The 21052-nt window shown below is 40.9% G+C and overlaps 1 protein-coding gene and 2 non-coding genes across 3 annotated transcripts; all 3 read right to left on the bottom strand.

Annotated features, from left to right (window-relative positions):
- Nucleotides 1-6275: 6275 nt before the first annotated feature.
- RPL3 (ribosomal protein L3) lies at nt 6276-13432 on the bottom strand. The gene is made up of 10 exons (XM_070756097.1): nt 13305-13432; nt 11644-11836; nt 11023-11191; nt 10210-10345; nt 9492-9678; nt 8969-9129; nt 8329-8430; nt 7956-8051; nt 7304-7423; nt 6276-6374 (listed from the first exon to the last, which is right to left on the bottom strand). Exons 1-10 carry the CDS (start codon nt 13305-13307, stop codon nt 6330-6332), a joined length of 1212 nt encoding a protein of 403 aa, XP_070612198.1. The 5' UTR covers nt 13308-13432; the 3' UTR covers nt 6276-6329.
- On the bottom strand, nt 9281-9374 carry LOC139169826 (small nucleolar RNA U83B). Its single transcript, XR_011559531.1, has one exon. It is a non-coding gene; the product is annotated as a small nucleolar RNA U83B (small nucleolar RNA).
- On the bottom strand, nt 10346-10393 carry LOC139169828 (small nucleolar RNA U82P). The gene has a single exon (XR_011559533.1). It is a non-coding gene; the product is annotated as a small nucleolar RNA U82P (small nucleolar RNA).
- Nucleotides 13433-21052: the final 7620 nt, after the last annotated feature.

Below are 21052 nucleotides of genomic sequence, written 5' to 3'. Positions count from 1 at the left end.
TGTTTGTTATTATTTGTCAAGCATATATAAAATTACAAAAAAAGTATAAACATAATTGTTTATAACATGTAAAAACATGGTTATGAATACAGGAGATGGTTAAGAATACATGGGTATATTAGGACAGGGACGGTAAGCACGTTGGTGCACTTATGCACGCCCCTTACAGACCTCTTAGAAATGGGGTGAGGTCAACACTAGACAGTCTAGGTTAAAGCTTTGGGAGTTTGAGGAAGAAACCAAAGTCAGGTAGTACATTCCAGGCATTGACCACTCTGTTGCTGAAGTTGCATATTTTTATTCACCTCAATTTTTTCTATATCCCTGTAAGCTGAGGATGACAGGACTATTAAAACCTGGTCAATAATTTGCAGTGTAACTATTGAAATGAGAGCAAATGATGTTATGACATTTATGCATTCACTTGCATATTCAACCCACTTGTTCTTCTGTATCCCTTCTACAGAAAGGGATGGTTATATCAAACGTTTCCAGAATCACTGCATCATGCTGGTGGAAATTCCTTTGGTTTATTCATATTTCCTATCCACCGTATATTCCATTATTCCATTCCCTTCAGCATCAGTCTTTCCAATCACAATGAGTACAGTAATCATCATACAGTGGTGAAAGTTTGCAAATTCTTTAGAATTGTCCATGATCTTACAAAGTATTGTGACCTATAGTGTCATCTGAGCAACATCGAAATCCTTGTTAACAGAATAATAGATATGAAGATTCTGGTTAAAGAGTAGAGTCTCCTATCTATACAGAACATGAGCCAAAATTTAAAATATCTGACGCTTTTGACTTAGTAATAGATGGCATCTGTTTTAGCAATAAATGACTTAAAACTTATCCTATACCTGTACTTGTTGATCAATCCTCTACCTCGGCCTGAAGGTATTTTCACTTATTCCTCTTTCTAAAACTATTTCACCTTGTTGATATTGTTTTACTATCTTGCATGAACTTCTTGATTCAGAGACACCACGAAGAATAAGTGAAAAATGTTCGGAAACTTCAGATTGTGCAGAATGCAGCTGCGAGAGCAATCATGGGCTTCCCCAGGTATGCCCATGTTACACCAACACTCCGCAGTCTGCATTGGTTGCCGATCAGTTTCCGGTCACAATTCAAAGTGTTGGTTATGACCTATAAAGCCCTTCATGGCATTGGACCAGAATACATCCGGGACCGCCTTCTGCCGCACGAATCCCAGCAACCGGTTAGGTCCCACAGAGTCGGTCTTCTTCGGGTCCTGTCAACTAAACAATGTCATCTGGCGGGACCCAGGGGAAGAGCCTTCTTTGTGGCGGCCCCGACCCTCTGGAACCAGCTCCCCCCCCCCGGAGATCAGAATTGCCCCCACCCTCCTTGCCTTTCGTAAGCTCCTTAAAACCCACCTGTCGTCAGGCTTGGGGGAACTGAACTACCCTTTCCCCCTAGGCCTATACAATTTATGCATGGTATGTTTGTGTGTGTTTGGTTTTAAATAAGGGTTTAATTATTTTAAACATTAGATTTGTTATACCGTGTTTCCCCGATAGTAAGACCCCCCCCGATTGTAAGACATATGGGGGGTTTCAGGGGGGTCGGCTAATATAAGCCATACCCCGAAAGTAAGACATATGTCTTACTTTCGGGGAAACACGGTACTATGTAAAAGCGAGGGAGCTGTGCGCGGTGGCGCGCTGCGCCCAGAGCTTGGACCACCTGGCGGGCAAGGCGGCGGCCCTGGCCGAAGCGGCGCGGCTCTGGCTGCGGCACGAGCGGGAGCTCCGACTGCGCTTCCTGTGCAAGCCCAACGCCGACAAAGAGATGTCCAAAGGCGAACCCTTGAAGCTCAGCGACATCGGCGCCGAGGACAAGTCCAGCTTCAAGTCTTACTCCAAACACGGCGCAGATAAGGAGGACTCCTCGGCCGGCGGAGGAAGCGCGGCGGCAGCGGCAGGCTCCGGAGGGAGCTCGGGCGGTGGCCGCTCCGCCGCTTCGGCCAGGGCCACCGCCTCGCCCGCCGGGTGGCCCAAGCTGGCGGTGAGCTTGGGCCACCCGGCGGGCGAGGCAGCGGCCCTGGCCGAAGCGGCGGAGCGGCCACGGCCCGAGCTCCCTCTGGAGCCTGCCGCCGCCGCGGCGCTTCCTCCACCGGCCGAGGAGTCCTCCTTATCCGCGCCAGGTTTGGAGTAAGGCTTGAAGCTGGACTTGTCCTCGGCGCCGATGTCGCTGAGCTTCAAGGGTCCGCCTTTGGACGTCTCTTTGTCAGCGTTGGGCTTGCGCAGGAAGCGCAGTTGGAGCTCCCGCTCGTGCCGCAGCCAGAGCCGCGCCGCTTCGGCCAGGGCCGCCGCCTCGCCCGCCGAGGACAAGTCCAGCTTCAAGCCTTACTCCAAACTCGGCGCGGATAAGGAGGACTCCTCGGCCGGCGGAGGAAGCGCGGCGGCGACGGCAGGCTCCGGAGGGAGCTCGAGGCGAAGGGCACACGGGGAGCTGCTGGAAAGGAGGCGAGCGAAGGAGGGCGCAGCTCCGGCGCCTCGCCCGCCCACCCGGCGTCTCCGAAGCTTACCGGCCGGGACGGGCAACACGGCGGGAGCAGCGGGAGCAGCAGGAACAGCAACAAGCAGCGAAGCAACCCGGCGAGGGCTTCTCCTGCCGAAAGGCGCCCGCCAGAGACCGGTAAGCTTCGGAGACGCCGGGTGGGCGGGCGAGGCGAGCGGCCGGAGCTGCGCCCTCCTTCGCCCGCCTTCTTTCCGGCAGCTCCGGACGGGGCGGGCAGGCGGAGATGCGGATGTGTCTCCGTGTGTTTGTGTGTGGCGGGGAGGGTGCTACTATTTACCGGACACGGGTGTTGCGGGTTCGGGTAGGTGGGTTGGCCGGGTGTGTCTTATTTTTTCCAATATAAGACATACCCCGAAAGTAAGACATAGGGGGGCTTTTGGGGGTAAAAAGAAAGTAAGACACTGCCTTACTATCGGGGAAACACGGTATGCTGTTTATTACTGTTGTTAGCCGCCCCGAGTCTACGGAGAGGGGTGGCATACAAATCTAATAAAATAAATAAGTAAGTAAATAAATAAGTAAGTAAGTAAATAAGTTGGTATGAAGTCACGGCTATAATTTAACCAATCACTCTAGAACAAATTTATGGATTACTGGATTGCACAACTTGTTTTAGCTTTAACCCACAAGACATCTTGACATCCTACAGTAGAATTTGTAGACAGAATTTAGAATTCTTGTTCTCTCAATGATTTATGAGCTGAGGCTACAAAGCTGCTTCAAACCTCATTAACAGTATTCTCATCGTCATGCTTCGTGGTTGTTGGGATAGGTTTAAATTTCCTCCCAATTTGCCAATGCCATAAAATTCTTTTTTAATGTCCACAGAATGCTATCTTGAAAGCACACTGAACCATTAAAAAGGTCATTAGGAAACATGAGATAGGCAGCACTAATGACAAGCAAGTTTTCTGTCCTCCCCATTATTCCTCCCCCTGCCACTCCATTTCATTCTTGTTCATTCTTCTTAAAATGTTGACTTTAGAAAATGTGAACACACCTTGCAGATTCTTTGCTGTTATTCTGGGATACTTTGTAACATCCCATTTTAAAAATATTTTTTATTCTTGGATTTTTTTTTCTGGGACCACCATTCCTGGGAAGAATGACTGATCACTTTTAGTAATTGTTTTATTATTATTATTTATTAGATTTGTATGCCGCCCCTCTCCGTAGTCTCACACTGAACTTTCCTGAGATCCTCAAAGAATCTACAGTATTGCCAAATATTATGCCTGTTAAGTGGAGGCTTGGCAAATAACGAGGTCTTGTCATGTCACCTCATTGATACAAAACTCCTAAACCCAACCTGCTTAGTGTTGCTTATCCAATGGCTTCAGTATCTCTCCCCTCCTCCCAAGATGTTGATTTATTGAGCTCAACAAAGACAGAACACAGGTTTTATGTAAGAATTAATAGTTCTCATGGTATCAATGAGGCAAGCTCAAAGTATCCTACTTTGGACACATTATGTAGTCTTAGCTCTCTGGCGAAGGCTGTAATGCTGGGAAAGACAGATATGACCATTATCAAAGTGGAGGAAGCCCATTACAACAGGAGTAAATGCACCCTTGAAAGACTAAGTTAGGGGAATCTCTCTAGTTGCTAAGAATCATGACTTGATGGCATATAATAAATCAAGAACAATGGTAGTCACTTCTACATGAAATACACCGTGCTGCGGTTGTGCTGAATGGAAAATGTTTCAAGCATGAAATATAGCTTCAGAAACCCATCAAAGACGTAGCCATTCTTTTCTGAACTTTGGCTTGAAGAAAATGTAGAAAGGGTATTGTAGGTATCTGGCATAAAGCGGTCCACCATCTTTTTTCCAGATGTACAGTACTTTTTTTCCTAATGTGCCCCCAATGTTCATCTTCCAAGTACAGCCTATTTATTTGACCATTTGTATCCAGACCAACCTACCCAGGCTTCATGCTCTGGGGAATCCAGAGCATACCATGGCCTATTTAGATTGAAGGATGCCAATGCAATGTATCCAGACGTTATAATAGCTCAGGGCAGCAAACATGTCCAAAACACCTTCCTCGTTTTCCCACAGCCATTCAGGGCTGAGTGACTGGTCAGAAGTCACCCAGATGGCTTTCATGGCTAAGGCAGGATTTGAACTCAGCTGCCTGCTTTCTAGCCTGGTGCCTTACCCATTTGACCAAACTGGTTGTCAACTGGCTACCTATCCCTTCTCTCCCAGATTTTCCCAATACTATTTTCTTCCTTTTTGAACTGCCACTCACCCCAAAACATGTCTGACTATAACATGCATATTTTATTTCAAGCATATCCCAATCCACAATCCACCTAAAACTAGTGATCCCATTGTTTCATTTACTAGTTTATTTGTGAAAACATTCACCTATTTCCAGAACTTTTCAAGTTGGAAAAGCCTCCCTCAACTCAAAGTGCCTACATCCATGTTTTATTTGGCAACAATGGCAAATAAAGTAATTATTTTTATTTAGTTTTTTTCCTTAAATGCCATGACTATCCACCCTACAACCTTTGGGTTTCCTGGCTATCTCCCTTTAAAGCATCAAGAGCTTTTAGAGATCAAGGCTGCAACGCATTGTAGAATTTATCAATTGACTATGGTACACCCATATCAATCATCATAGTTGCTGAATTGCTTTTTAAAACAATGAAATTGCCAAGTGCAAAAATAAGTCACATCAAGTTTTGACATCTTTTCAAGGAATCACAAATATTTTGGAACACAAAATAGAGATCAGCATGCTTTGGGCACTGTGAAGCATAACACGTCACTGTGAAAAAATGTCTCTGTCCAATGAGTCTCAGCTTCTGCGATCACAATAAGAACAAAATATGCTAGGGGGATTGACTTTGCCTCCACTGATTCTTTTGGGAGAACTTTCTTTACCATATCACACATTAAATGTCTGCTTCAAATGTCTTCCTTAATGAAGTGCAATATATTGTTTCAGGTATAAAAGCTGCCAAAATCAATTGCAAATACAGTGGTACCTCTAACTAAGAATGCCTCTACTTAAGAACTTTTCTAGATAAGAACCAGGTGTTCCAATATTATTTTGCCTCTTCTTAAGAACCATTTTCTACTTAAGAACCCGAGCTTGGAAAACTTTCCCAGGAAATTTGAGAGCGGCATGAAGGCCCGGCCAATTTCCTGCCATTCCCCCTGGGGTTGTCTCTGGCGCAGTGTATGGGAGGCGTGTGGTCCTCCTTGCTGCCTCAGAGTCCCTCTTTTCTTTTTTAAGCCTTAAAGTTTGGGATTTTTTTGATTCCCCTTCCCTCCCCCCTTCTTTCTTCAGCAGCGACTGTCCTCCTCTTCCTCCCACCCAAATTCCGAGCTTTTATTTCTTTCCTAATGGGTTTGCACGCATTATTTGCTTTTACATTGATTCCTATAGGAAAAATGGCTTCTACTTACACAAACTTTTCTACTTAAGAACCTAGTCACGGAGCGAATTAAGTTCTTAAGTAGAGGTACCACTGAACTTCTACTCAGTAGAAAGTCTTTCCCAAGCACTGGAAAAAACCATAAATTTTAATTAATTTAGCTCAATGGCTTCCAGGATCAGGTATCAACTATTCCTTTACTTTTTCCTTGACAATACAACTACTTTGCTTAATGCCAGTAAGTATTGATTTATATGCTATCTGCTATCACAGCCTAATTTAACACTGATAAACAGCAACAATTCTATAAGAACAAGGCAAAACAAAGATTTTATTTGTAGTTTTATTATAAACTACAGATGGAAATAACAGTACGCCAAATATTAAGCAGTCTCTTCTTTGGCAATACGGTCTTTTTTGAGTGGTCCCTGAAAAGAGAGAGAGAGAGAGAGAAAAAAAAATCTCAATTTACACAGTAGATACCAGTAAGGATACTTTAGGTGGGGTTTTTCCTTTTGGAAAAAAAAATACTCCATTGAACAGCAATTAGTGAGAGTATGTTGCCACCTACTGGTCACCTGATGCAGCACTGTTTGAAGTTTAGTCATGTAGTAAGTGAACTACATCTAATGTAAGTTTATTACGGTACTTAAGATTTAGATTTATTAAGTTGGTTTTGGAAATTTTTAAACATCCTAGATGAAGTCCTATAAAAACAACTTCAGCAACTACATTTACCTAGCAAGTTTAACACCTTTACACCTCCAATATTTAAAATACTGGAAGTGTAAATTTATTAAACTTGCCAATGAAGGCAGTTTTAAAGGCAAACTCTTAAAAAATGTAACTTATTTTTAATTTTGCACACAGAATAGAGAATCTTAATGAGAATGGGCATGCAAACTATATGTACAGCTCTCACTTCTTATTCTATGAAAACTATGGGAAAAGTTAAAAAAAAAGTGGCCAACAAATAATAAAGTAACATCGTGTACCCCATAATGGATTGCAAATCCAACAATGGAAAACCTGAATCAAGTATAACTGTGCAGAGTTTAAGAGTTTTCAGGTATAGAAACACTTCCTTCCTCTTGTCAAGTTAAGTTATGCACTATCATATAGAAATGGTAAGAAAGCCATATGGGCATTTATTCCAGATGATCTTCACTAGAATAACATTATAACTTCCAATTTATATATTAAATCTTCATCAATGGTGAAAGCAAGTCCCAACTCATCTAGGTAGTAAATTTTACATAAGTCTTGATTATTATCCAGACCCTCAACAGTTATTATATTGCTTCTCTACACAAATCAAAAGCATTATTTGAGGTAACAAATTGGAAATAACTCTTACCATGAAAGCTTTCTTCTCTTCTGCTGTCTGGAAACGGCCATGGCCAAATTTGGAAGTGGTATCAATAAACTTCAGGACAATCTTCTCCAGGGCTCTACGTTTGGTCTGAACAAGCAAGGACTGCACAGAAAAGTGGAAAGGGTTAGGAGGGGAGAAACCCTGATTTAACAGTCAATTTAGAAATCTCATTAGCCTATATTCAAAACTCAACAGTTAATGTTACAGCAAATCTATAACTTCCACTGAATCTATCAGCCCTCTAGATCTTAAGAGCTCTCTAAATCTTGGCTAGAACTTCCAGAAAATCTAGGTAGCATAGCTCCTGGCTGTACATTGCAGGTTATGCAAAGTCCACATTAGAAAGCGCTGGAGTATATGGTACACATGCAAACTGTATTGTAACTGCTTGATGCTACTGAGTACTCTACTCAATCCCTCAAGAGGGATGGCATTTAGACATAAAAGGAGCAGCCTAAAAGTGCTTCCATGCTTAAATCAGGACCTTTCCTCTCTTAAACATGATTAGAAATAAGACTATGTAATTGAATTTCTCTCTGTCTAGGGGGTGTTTCTGCAGATGGTAAATGCTTGTTGGAAAATCTGACTACTTTCTGGATAAGGAAGCAGAGAAACTTCACTTTGAAACACTCACCTTGCGCAGAGTGAGAACTCTCTTTTTGGTCCCAACAACACATCCTTTCAACATAATGAAATCATTGGTAACTTCACCATAATGGACAAATCCACCCTGTATGGTAAGGAAGCAATATTTTAACTTGTTTCCACTATTTAAGCTAGTTTCCCCTTTGTTCCCAGTGGGATTCTATCAAAATCTCAATTAGGTTTTTTCATGGCAAAATATCCAGAGCAACTAATGATCAAACAAAAGCTACCAAAACACATTTTAAGGAAAAAGGAACAAAAACTATTATAGTGCAGATCTAATAGTACTGATAATCATTCTGCTCCATTAAAACATTACTATTCAAAGTTTGCTTAATTTCCAACTTTTAAACACCACTCACCAGAGGGTTAATGCTCTTGTCAGATTGATCATATTCTGTTGAAGCATTATTTTTGATTAGCTTGCCATCTTTGATCTGGTAACCTTGTCCAATCTTGTAGATCTAAAAAATGAATACATGGTAATGAAGTTTCACCAATACAGAAATATTTTCTGAAGAACAGTACATACTTATTGTTACCCATCTAGGTAAAAGACTATACTATTTGTTTCTGTGTGTCTATCAGCAAATACATCCGCAAACTAAAATGCAGCTGAAAGTTGTGTTATCATTTGTGAACTTCTGATTGACATCCATTGGATTTTTCTGTCAACTGCCACCAAAGATTTAACATTAGACAAACATACACATAATTATATTTCTTCTTCAGCAGTTTAACGATGAATATTTTAATCCTTCTTGATAACCAACTAGTGACACTGCACTGCAACTCTTCAATTAACAACATCAGTGGTCTTACACCTTTCAAAATTGTAAATCCAAACCCACTCAATATGTCGATATTCTCCCAAACCAAACAGAAACTTTTAAAGTAGAAGTAATAGTACTTCAGCTCATACCAACTGCAATGAGTACAGCCAAAGCCAACCTGGGTGGGCACCAACTCAAGGCCGCAAAATGTTAAAGCACCTCCACTTACCTTTTTATTGATTTCTGTACGGTGATGGTACCCCTTCTGACCAGCACGAGCCACAGAGAAAGCCACACGGGCAGGATGCCATGCACCAATGCAAGCTACTTTACGTAGGCCCCTGTGAGTTTTGCGGGGCAATTTTTTTGTATGCCATCGGCTAGTGACACCTAAAAATAAGAACACAGAACTTGTCAACTTACTTTGTTAATTACTAGCTCTTTGAGGACAAAGTTACTAAAAACAAAACTAAACTACCCAGGGAGCCTCTGCAGTTATCATCAACTGACCACCCTGTTCCATTCCATCCTTCATTATGATGCTGCTCTCAGAAGGAAGGCAGCATGGAATAAACTCCTCATGGGTCTCAGGCACTGTGCCCAGTGCATATTCCATGTCCTCATCACTGAGCAGTACTTCAGTGCAGATCAGTTTGCTCTTGTCACAAGGCGACATAAAGTCAAAGTTACCCCAGAACCTACGCAGGTTTGAAAAACCAGCCTCACTATAGTTTTATCTAAAAACAAGTTACCTTTATATCCTTTTCCCTTAGTGACTCCAATGACATCTATCATTTCATCCTGGCCAAAGACAGTGGACACAGGCATCTGCTGTTCCAGCTTTCCTCGGGCCCATTCCACCTTTTCAGCTATGGTGCCACCATTCACCTGGATCTCCATCAGGTGAGATTTCTTTTGCCGGAGTGGAAGCATGCGCATCTAATGGACCAACAGAAGCAATATTATAGTTTGTGCAAGATGCTTCATTTTTTATTCATCTGTGAATTTTTCCTGCCATCAGATTAACATCATTAACATTAAAATCATCCAAAGATGGAGAATGAGTGTTTGTTCTTAGAACAGACCACATTCAAGGCTGTGTGCTAAAAAGTAAAAATAAAAAGTGCCAGAATTCCCAAATACTTTTCCTTGCCAAAACTGATAAACTGTCTGTTTATAAGCAAGATCCAGATGAATAACAGGCACAAATAAGTAACAAAATAGATCATGTGAAATACTCAACAAAATTGAAATCCTTCAGGGAAGTAAACATTTTACAATGAAATGTCCAATTGGACAATTCAGTTCATATAGATTATAGAACACATGGCAACTATGTTTTACAAAGTGTTTAGTGATATTAGAAGTTAAGCAGCTTACAATTTAATAACAGTGGTAACAGTAGCAATTCCTTGGTTAAGACTTCAGTGTCTATAAATACACGTGGAGGGAAAACAGGTAAGTACTCACCTGAGTGTGGGCAATAACCCTGATGACCTGGCAATACTTCTTCATGCTGTTGAAGTCTTTCTCCAGCTGTTTCTTGCCTTCCTCATCCTGCCACTTCTTGCAGTACTTGGTAAAGGCCTTCTTCTTGGACTTATGCCTTCAAGGAGCAGAGCAGAGGGGGATTGGCACAGTCCTTCATCAGCCCACCCAGGGAGGTGGCTGAGTGGAAGAAACTGCCAAGGGGTTGAAGAGGCTCATTGCCAGCTTCTAAGGAGTCTTTTCCACCGGCAAGCGGAGCCTGGAGCTCATCAGACAGTGGCCAACCTGCCATTGCTGAGCGGAGCTGCCACAAATGCCAAAGAACATTAATATGTAACAGAAAGAATCTTGTCTTGTATTGCATGTCAGGTTCACTTTAACATGTAATAGGTGGGAGATGCGTTTTATATGCAAGACTCCAAATATGCTAGTGAAAATAATTTCCTGAATCATCACTCATTTGCCAATTATATCATATGGAAGAAATCTGAGAATATGTCAGAAAATCTTAAAACTACATCGCCCTGAAATCACTCGGATGATGGAAACTACACTCAGTACACTCGACAATCAGCAACAAACGCCAAAGGCGATTCCTTATGTCCGCCCGTCGAGAAAATCATCATGTGTAGTGCAAATAGTGAATGTTTCATTTCTAAATCTCAACAGGGACAGACCTTTCAATAGTTTTCAGTGGTCTAGTTCCAGACTCAGATTGTGTAATCCCATAACTATCATACAAACAAATCTAATAAAGTTTGTACTTTCCCACACAGGAAAATGCAGTTATCATACCAGTTCTTGTAGAAACGACGCTTGCACTCATCACTGATGTGTTCGGCAAACACAGTCTTGAAGGTGCGAAGGCCACGAGGAGTTTGCACATAGCCAACAATCCCAACGATGACCATAGGCGGGGTTTCCACCACAGTAACTGCTTCTACAACTTCTTTCTTGTTCACCTCTGTGAATCAGATGTTACAGAAGTTTTTCTTAAAGCACCAAGGTTTTGTTTTTATAATTAATGGAAAATGCAATATGCTACACCCAGAAATAATCCAATCTCAATTCTGTAAGTTAAATTATTTTATTTATAAAATGCATAGGCTACCCATCTTAATTTGAAAAGCTTAGCAAAAACTACCATGGGAAACTCAAAAGGGATTAAAAATATTTTCTAATGCCTATACAAAAGTTAAACCATTACACAATCAGAAAGATAAGACAGAACATAAATCAGACTTCCCAGCTGTAGTCCAACTGCAGGCTGACTGGCTAAGCAACTGTAGTCGATCTACTCTCCATCAGAAAGATATTTTGATGCTGCATCTTAAATCATATACATCTTATGCACTAATGGCAAACACAAGTTTCCTTCCCATCCACCCCAAATCCAGAGAGTAAAGAAATACTTACTGGACCCAACTCTATCAACTTCTCGGACAATGTGGGTCATGCCTGCCTTGTATCCAAGAAATGCAGTGAGATGGATAGGCTGGCTAGGATCATCTTTAGGAAAGCTCTTCACTTTTCCTCGATGACGAGAACTGCGCTTACGTGGCAGAAAGCCCAAAGAGCCATGCCGGGGAGCTGAAAATTTGCGGTGCGACTGAGGGGGAAATTTTGAATAGGTTATTTCAAATCACGGACCCCTTTTAAGCAGAAAACAAACCTGTACTGCAGTGTTTCCCAACCTTGGCAACTTGAAGATATTTGGACTTCCACTCCCAGAATTCCCCAGCCAGCAAATGCTGGCTGGGGAATTCTGGGAGTTGAAGTCCAAATATCTTCAAGTTGCCAAGGTTAGGAAACACTGCTCTACTGAGTAAGGTAGGTTTTATTCCAGTCATTAAAATCCTTCCTCTTGAAATATTTTTAAAGATTTGTGGAATAAAGCAACATAAGCATTAGGCTCCCAGAACTGTAACTAGCCCATAAAGTAAGTTTACTTCCAAAGACTCACTTCTCCTATCAATTATTCTTATTAGGTATTTGCCTTGAGAAAAAGGCCACGTTGGTTTTACTGTTTTCCCCTACACCAACTATGTTTAAATAGCATTAGGAGAATCTGGAAAGGTTTATTTTTGGTGGACAAAAATTGTGTAGGCATATAAATGCTTCTCTGATCATTTGTTTTCCTCATCCCTGTGAATAACTTTAGAAAAAAATCATAATCACATTCAAAGTTGATTTTTCCTCCAAGCATCTACTGCTGAAAGAGTAATAGATGCTTGGAACAAACTTCCAGCAGACCTGGTTGGTAAATCCATAGTAACTGAATTTAAACATGCCTGGGATAAACATAAATCCATCCTAAAATACAGGAAATAGTATAAGGGCAGACTAGATGGACCATGAGGTCTTTTTCTGCCGTCAATCTTCTATGTTTCTATGTACAGTACTACAATTCCATTGGGAAGTAAAACAGATAATGCTGCAGGTATTTTACATATTTAATCATTCTAAAAGACAGTAGTAACACTTGGGCAAGTGCCTTATGGGAACTTTGGCCATGCAAATGATACCCCATATCACGGGCCAGCACTGCAAAATAACATTCACATAACTGGAAAAAAACCCTTGTAACGAATAATCCCATCCGTTAATGGACGGCCTCAATAAACACAGAAATGGCCTTATTCGAAAGGCTTTATTTATAAAGTCCTGCGATTCACTTTCCACGTGGCCTTGACAAATAAGCTAGGCCCCAATTTGAATAGCTGCTGTTGCAGTAACAGCCTGAATAACTAAGCCAGAATATTAATTAACTGAATAACTAGGCCAAGTTCTTCAAATAATCCAGCCAGCCTCCAAAAAGGAAGGCCTTGATTTAAAACCCTCAACTCTGCGCGTTTAAAGGGAGAAAGAACTAATTATTTGACAGTAGGCCAAGTCTTACAACTTTAACAGGCCCGGGCCTCTCATCTAAGATGAGAGTTAAGAATCCCCAAAATGCTACTTATCCGGGTACCTTTAATCAAATATGAGTAAGAAAAACCCGGCTTTTGACACTTGAGAGCCACCCCCGAAGCGATGGCAGTAGATTACATTTTGCAGGCCCCGCTCAAGCCACCTACCATTTTCTCTCCGAGCCGACGCAGAAGGGAAGACAAAGACCGCGCACGCGCTATTTATCTCCTTTTCGCCGAGAGGTTACGTCGGAACGCCTTTCTGGACTTTTACGCATGCGCCTTTCAAGCCCTTGGTTACGGTGTGCGTAGGGAAATGTCGCGAGGAGGGTCGAAGGAAGTGATACCGTTTGCTAGCGGGGCGGGGCTACAGGTGCTGATAGAGCTTCAATATTGCAGAAGACGGGCTTGCATTGCAAAGGACCGATTAGGAATGTACTGTAATTGGTATTGAAGCTGACGTGGAATTGCTTGTGAATGAACGTCCCTTCGGAATCAAGCTCTTAGAAAATTATGTCTTGGCCGTAATTATTTCTGTCCTAATGTTTCTCTTTTACTAGTATCATGTATATAAATATTATTATACCACAAACAAATAAACAAATAATAAACAAATCGTGAGGTGGCAGCAGTGGCCCTCCAAGACAGTTCTATGTCTCGTTGGTTCTTTGGGAAAATGTCCACTCCTCATCTAGCGCAGGGGTAGGCAAAGTTGGCTCTTCTATGACATGTGGACTTCAACTCCCAGAATTCCTGAGCCTATCTTGCTAGCTCAGGAATTCTGGGAGTTGAAGTCCACATGTCATAGAAGAGCCAACTTTGCCTACCCCTGATTTCTAGCGCAACAAAAAGTTCCAAGATCGTGCCCAAACTTGTAACCTCAGATTTATTTGGAAGGCCCTCTGTGATGGCCTTCCACCCTACCAGCATTTTAGTATTCAAAGATATACGTACAACTTCTGGATTTGCTTGCATTAGCTATCTAGAACGGGGGTCTCCCACATTGGCAATTTTTAAGCCTGATGGAGACCCCTGATCTCGAAGCAGAGTACACAACCCTCTAAACTTAAAACAATTTTTAAAATGTAAACATCTAACCTCATATAAGTTGACTATTTCAAAGGCTTACTCTTTTGCTGAAGCAGTCACCAAAATCTGTGAAACATGCTTTTTTAAAAACAATGTCAGTTTTTTAGCAGGATGTTCCATAGAGCAGTGTTTCCCAACCTTAGCAACTTGAAGATATTTGGACTTCAACTCCCAGAATTCCCCAGCCAGCAAATGCTGGCTGCGGAATTCTGGGAATTGAAGTCCAGATATCTTCAAGTTGCCAAGGTTGGGAAACAATATGTAATGAGGAAAATGATTGTATGCTCTCTATAATACGTTAAAAAAGAATATCAATGAAAATTACCATTAACTTCTCTTGGTAACTTCCATAACTAAACAAACTAGAATTAAGGCAGTTCCATATGTATACACAAGCACACACACAGGAATATGATGAATCTAATTTGTCGTATTCTCATCTTCTAAGCTAGTAAATTTTAAAAATTGGAAACAATCCAAGATTTCCTGAAGAACTGGGCACAAATATTCACAGAGGACAAGAATGGAGAATGTTAATACCGTTGAAGTGAAGAAGGCTGAATGAGAAAAACTCAGGGCTCACTACTTCCCAATTATGTCTACCTCTTCCACTAGGTCTGGCAGAAGTGGAATTCTTCAGGTTCTTCCTGCTAAGCAATGTCATTTGACACAAGCCAGGAAGAGAACCTTTTCTGTTGTAGTTTCTGCCCATTAGAATATCATTTCCCCAGAATCTAGATTGACTCTGCCCCATCTACCTTTCCTAAGCCTTTATTTAAGTTGGTTTTGTCATCAGGACTGGAGAGTCTGGAGACAAGGTTGAGACTTTATATGGGTCTGTTTTAATTCCAGCTGCTGTTTCTAGGCGTGGGTTGTTTTCTCCCTGTTTTTATGGTTTTATAGTTTATTTTACATTATTACTTTCCCAGGATCATGGCTTTGAAATAGGTAGCCACATAAACTGAAATGATAAATTTATTAAATAATCAAAATTAAATACTTCTTGTCAAAATTCAACTATCGCCTAACCTAGAGTTCATTTTAACTTTCTACTGGAATAAAATTTCTAAAGTCCCCATTGTACTTTCTAACTGCATCGTCTTCATTGTCATCTTCCTAGCCACCCATGTCTCGCCCCTTTATAGAGGTGAAGAAAAACAAGGCATCTGAATCAATGGTTATTTTTAAGACTGATGTCATAAAATGCATAGTGTTCAACCTGGCAAGCCTACTTCAGTATGCCCATATTTGGCTCTCTTTCTGATGTAATAGCTTGTTGATGGGATATCTAATTACAAAGAAGGAGTCTTAAAACAGATGCAAAGGAAAGGGAAGAAATTTGTGCTGGAGCGAGCGTGCCTTATGGCCTTACATATCAGGTGCCCAACTTAACAACATGTTGGGCAATAAAGGATGCGCAGTTTACAAGCCATCGGGAAAGCAAGTTATGACTCAGAGATCAGAACAGATCTTACGGCTTCCCCAAGCCCAGCTCATCGTACTTTGCTTCTTGATATATTCTTTTTTTGTAAAACTGTACAAGATGCTGCTGCATCCTCTGGCCATGATAGGGAGGCTGATCTTCTATTGGATCGCTGTCCATGTGACCGGGATTGTCATTCTGTGTCACTTCATCCAAAAGATGTCAAGCAGAGCGCGTTGCATTCTGCTTAGGAAGCTCTGGAAAGATGTGCTAGCCCCAACAGTCCGGATCCTGTGGTGTTTTCAGGCAGTAATAAAGAACTTGTGCTTTTATTGGGCCAATACTTTTCAATATTTTGCTGCCAAATGGACTCTAGGGCTGCTGTTTGTCTTCCTGAAACAAAGAATGTTTCCTGGTGCTTCATCTACAGAACAACTTTACCATTCTGGGCACCATTGTCCCAAGGAAAATGGTGAATTTTATCAGATAACACTACGACCAGTCATGAAGCAAATTGTGACCTCTCTCTTCCTGGGATTCTTGGATGGAGTTCAGGAAGCTGCATGCTTGTCATTAGGAATATTGAAGTATGCACTGAACCAACTTTTTAACTACATCAAGCCCATACAGCATTCAACCCACAATGAGGACATTTTAAGTGATATTACATGTGTCCTTCCACGTATCCATGTTCCTTTGTGTGCCCGTTTTAAGGGCCCTGCTACTTCTATTCTTAAAGACATACCCCAGCATTTTTACGTGCTAAAATTTGTTGTGGCCACAGAGCACATAGTCAGTGGACCAGGCAAGTACGGTTTAGATACCACCAATATTCCTCTGCATGAAAGGTTCCAGAACAACAGAATGAAGAATGGGTTTTCTTCGGTACAGAAAACAGGTACAACCGTGAAGCGAATGAAGGTGGCTTGCATGGTCTTCATTGCATTCTACCTTTCCATGTTCTCCAGTGTTATAAAGATTATTAGATAAAAGAAGCCAAGTTTGTTATATGCTGACATTTTGTAATGCCTTTGCCTTGCCACTTACACTGTGTTTCCCAGTTATATGGTGATGTATGCATGCTTTTAGCACACAATAGCAAAAATCCCTCATGTATTTTGCTAATATAGCATGGTAGGAACAACTAACTAGACTTTAGGGTTTTCTCTGTAAAATTTTCAAGAGGGATCTTCGGGGCAAAAATGGTGCTTTAAGAATTAAACTTCTAGATGTTTTCCATTCTTGGCATAATAATATGGAATAATTAAATCTTTCAATGAAAATTGTCCACATGCAAAGCTGGTTCACAATATATACATGAATATATAGGGGGATTTTGTTTCAGTTTATTTTGTTAAGTACGTGTTGGTAATATACATAGATATAACATTGTTTATATATATAAGATGGGTACTGAGAAGAGGGAACATTAGGACAGGGATGGTAGGCGCGCTGGTGCACTTATACACACCCCTTACTGACCTCTTAGGAATTGGGTGAGGTTAACAGTAGACAGTCTAAGGATGAAGTTTTGGGGGTTAGGAGAAAAAATCACAGAGGCAGTGAGTTCCAGGCATTAATCACTCTGTTGCTAAAGTTGTGTTTTCTACAGTTAAGTTGTGTGTGTTTGTGTGCTTGTGTATTGTTGTGGTTGAAGCTGAAAAAGTTGTAAACAGGTAAGACAGATAATTTTATGAGCTATGTTTAGGTCACGCTGAAGGTGACGTTCTAAGCTTTCTGAGTCTTCGGAGAGGGGTGGCATACAAGTCTAATAAATTATTATTTATTATTATTATTTCTAAGCCCAGGATTTCAAGTCTGGTTGCATAAGGTATACTGTTGCAGGTAGAGGAGTGGGATGGCTCTTCTCGTAAATAATCTCTGGACACTTTTTATTTATGTCTGATACGCAGTGTGGGTTCCAGACAGATGAATTGTATTTAAGGATAGGTATGGCTAATGTTTTGTATTTCCGGAGAAGAAGCTATGTAGGATTAGATTAACAACTCGAAGCCTTTTTGGCAATGTTGTTGCAGTGGGCTTTGGCACTTAGATATGATTATTCCAAGGTCTTTTATGGAGTGAGGGTTGTCTGTAAGGTCTTGTTTATTCAGCTTGTATTTGGTGTTCTGATTCTTTTTGCCAATATGTAGGACTGAGCATTTGTTGGTTGAGATTTGGAGTTGCCAGATGTTTGACCATTCTCACACAAGGTGAAGGTCTTTTTGGAGAGAGCAGTATTGTTGGTGGTGTTGAAGATTTTCACATCATCAGCAAAGAGAACACAGCCGCTTGTAATGGGATCACAAAGGTCATTTATATAGAATATAAACAGTGTTGGTCATACTATGCTGCCTTGAAGTACACCACTGTTAACCTGAATGGGATTTGATAGGGCGCTCCCTATTTTGACAATTGTTGTCTTTTTGACAGGAACACAGTTATCCAGTCATGTAGAGGTCAAAAGGATCTAAAGGAGACTAGTATCAGTTGCCAGTGTCTGCCCTCCCTTGTGTGTCGCCTTAGCTGGCAGAACAGGGCAAGCCCTCCAAATCTATGCGCGTGCTCCCTCTCCTTCTCTCTGTGCTTGTTGCAGATCCGAGCAAGCCTGACTGATCAATCAATGCTGATCCTTCTCTCTCTTTTCCCTCTTGCCTATTGTTCATCAATGCCCTTCAATGCTCCAGAGAGAGGACTCCAGGGTTCCACAGATTAGTTAGAGCTTTAGGGCTCAACTGAGAGTTGTTAAAACTTGCCAGTGTCCACCCTAATAACAGAAAGGGGGGGAAACCCCTAAAGGGAGCAAATAAACTCACCTAAAGAAACTGCAATTCCTACTGGGAGAAGGAATGTAGTTTGCTGTATTCAAACTGTTTGAATTGCTTGATAGTTTTTATAGTGGATGTATTGGCTGGTATGAAGTATGAGCCTTGTGTTGTGTGGATTGCTAAGCAAACCATAGTTTACTGGTCATACGAGCATAGACCTTGACAAAATTAATACACTACACTAACCTATAACATAGTTTATTTGCATCTTACATGAATTCCAGCTTTTCCACCCTCCAAATCCCAAGCTGACAATTCATACTTTTTTGTAAGATTATTATTTTTCAATGAGTCATCTCAGATTACTTTGTAGGGACTCTTACAAAATGATTTATGTGAACAGGTTTTCCTATATAAATGGGCATTATTTCAAAAAAGAATATGTGATTGTGTAATGTCCTGATTCTGTAATTAAATGTTAAATTCATAGCACATAGCTACATTGGAAAAAAATATTTATTAACTCCTTATTTACCTCTTTGTTATTAATAAGACTTGGATAATTTGTCCATTTGTTAAATAGGAAAATATTTCAGAGTATGGCTCAGCCTTACAGCAGGGGCTGATGTTGGAGGACATATCAATATTAAGCATGTCACCTTCTATTGGCTTGGATAAAGCATTTCCTAGCGTGGATGTGGTTAAAAGGCATTGTACAGTAATGAAAAATAGAGGGGCAAAGCACACACAAATTAATAGTCCTATTTGACAGGCAGTAACTTATCCCCCCCCCCCCATAGTTATAGAATACATTTAACAGAGTTGATAATCAAATAAAACTTCGCTTAAAAAGCTAATCACATTAGGTAAAACTAATTGTATTAGTTTTCAGAATGAGATAAGAGTGATAGACTGTTTCTTACAACTTTCTAACACGGCTATTGCTTTGTAAACCAAACAGTGACTCAGTGACAAGTCAGACTATTGTTTAGTTTTGCAACTTGGCAGGTTTTGCAACTTTCTCAGCAATTTTGTCTGGAAAAATTATCTGGTTTTTAATGAAAAATCATCTAGATAATGTGCAAAGTCACCAGAAAATTTCCTAAAGGTGTACCATGTATTTATTTGCATTTTCATGGCTGTTCCCAACAACCCTGATGAATATCTTCAGTGTGTCTAAACAGGACACATATTTTCATCTGCCATAACTTATCTTTTCCTTCTCCCTAGTACTTATGATTTTCCAGAACTGGGTTATTTTATAAAACAAGAGAATGCACCAAAATGGTTTTTTCCTGATTATTCCAGAGCAACAGTACTGAAATTCCAGGTATCAAAAGAATTTTAGCTAATATAAATTCTCATGATTTTAAAGATTCTAGAAGGTTGCAAAGGCACTATATACCTCTAATTGTAGAAGATAAACTCATTTTTCAGTTTAATGCAGCATGACCAATTGTCTAACTGGTTTTTCAGGGCCATTCTAATTCCTCAGCAAATAATTGCAGAACTGAATGATGAAAACAAAATTATGCAAAACACTGCTGAGCCAAGTTCAGCCGGTTCTGCTATAGTTACATATTGGCCAGTCTCTGCCATCCATCACTGATGTTAGAAATGAACAAATATATACGGTGGCAGTATGTTTCTAGAAATGATTTTACTAGTTTTGTTGCCATTGTTATTTTAAGTTTGATAAAAGATATCTGGTATTTTTCCTGATAACTTCTTATTGACTGTCCCACCATCTAAAAGTTGTGCAAGTAGCAAGAGTTTAAAAAAATCTCTAATACTGTAATTTTGGGAACCTATCATGAAATAAGCCCCGCAGAATTCTGCAGGAGTGATCACATTATCAGGCAAAGAGATGACAGAAATGAAGAGGCAATTCTTTCCCAAATCCTCACAGCAAATATAACCTACAACTGGATATCCCCCAAAGGTACTTTTTCAAAAGGCACCTGGACTTTCTTTGTTTTTCCATTAAGACTTTTTGCCTCTCATCCAAGTAACATCTTGGATGAGAAGTAAAACCTCTTCAAAGGTCGCAAATTTGGGGGACAACCATGACCTGGATCTCTAATATCTAACAACTGGATACCTTTCTTAGGAATACCTAAAGCAGAGGTCTACAAACTCGGCAAGTTTAAGACTTGCGGACTTCAACTTCCAGAATGCTCCAGCCACCTATTCTGGGAGTTGAAATCTACAAGTCTTAAACTTGCCAACTTTGGAGACCCCTGACCTAAAGCGGCACAAAGGGCATCCTTTCAAGTTCTCCCAAGCTCTCCGGCAAGCCAAATTGTCATCAAAATGGCACACAAGGAAAAAGCAAGAAAGTTCCTTTTAACCCAGTGGGTGGTGGTGAAATCCAATTTGTTTACTAAGTTCTATGGGCATGGCAAGGGAAGGATATTACAAAATCTCAATTCCCACCCCATTCCTGGAGGATATTGCAAAATCCCCATTCTCCACCCCATTCTGGGACCAGCCAGAGGTGGTATTTGCCAGTTCTCCAAACTACTAAAAAAATTCCACTACCAGTTCTCCAGAACCTGTGAGAACCTGCTGGATTTCACCCTGCCAGTAGGTGTCTCTACGTCTTGTGTCTTCTGTATGTTGTTTTGGTTACAATA

This window comes from Erythrolamprus reginae, chromosome 6, assembly GCF_031021105.1.
Source record: "Erythrolamprus reginae isolate rEryReg1 chromosome 6, rEryReg1.hap1, whole genome shotgun sequence".
NCBI classification, from domain to species: domain Eukaryota; kingdom Metazoa; phylum Chordata; class Lepidosauria; order Squamata; family Dipsadidae; genus Erythrolamprus; species Erythrolamprus reginae.
The sequence above is the reverse complement of the archived record's forward strand: the minus strand, read 5'-3'. Positions and strand labels throughout refer to the sequence as shown.

Coding starts and splice junctions, on each gene's coding strand:
- RPL3 (XM_070756097.1), bottom strand. Junction 11,192..11,643: donor AGTTGATAGAGTTGGGTCCA/GTAAGTATTTCT, acceptor TCTGATTCACAG/AGGTGAACAAGAAAGAAGTT. Junction 7,424..7,955: donor GAGTTCTCACTCTGCGCAAG/GTGAGTGTTTCA, acceptor TTTTCTGTGCAG/TCCTTGCTTGTTCAGACCAA.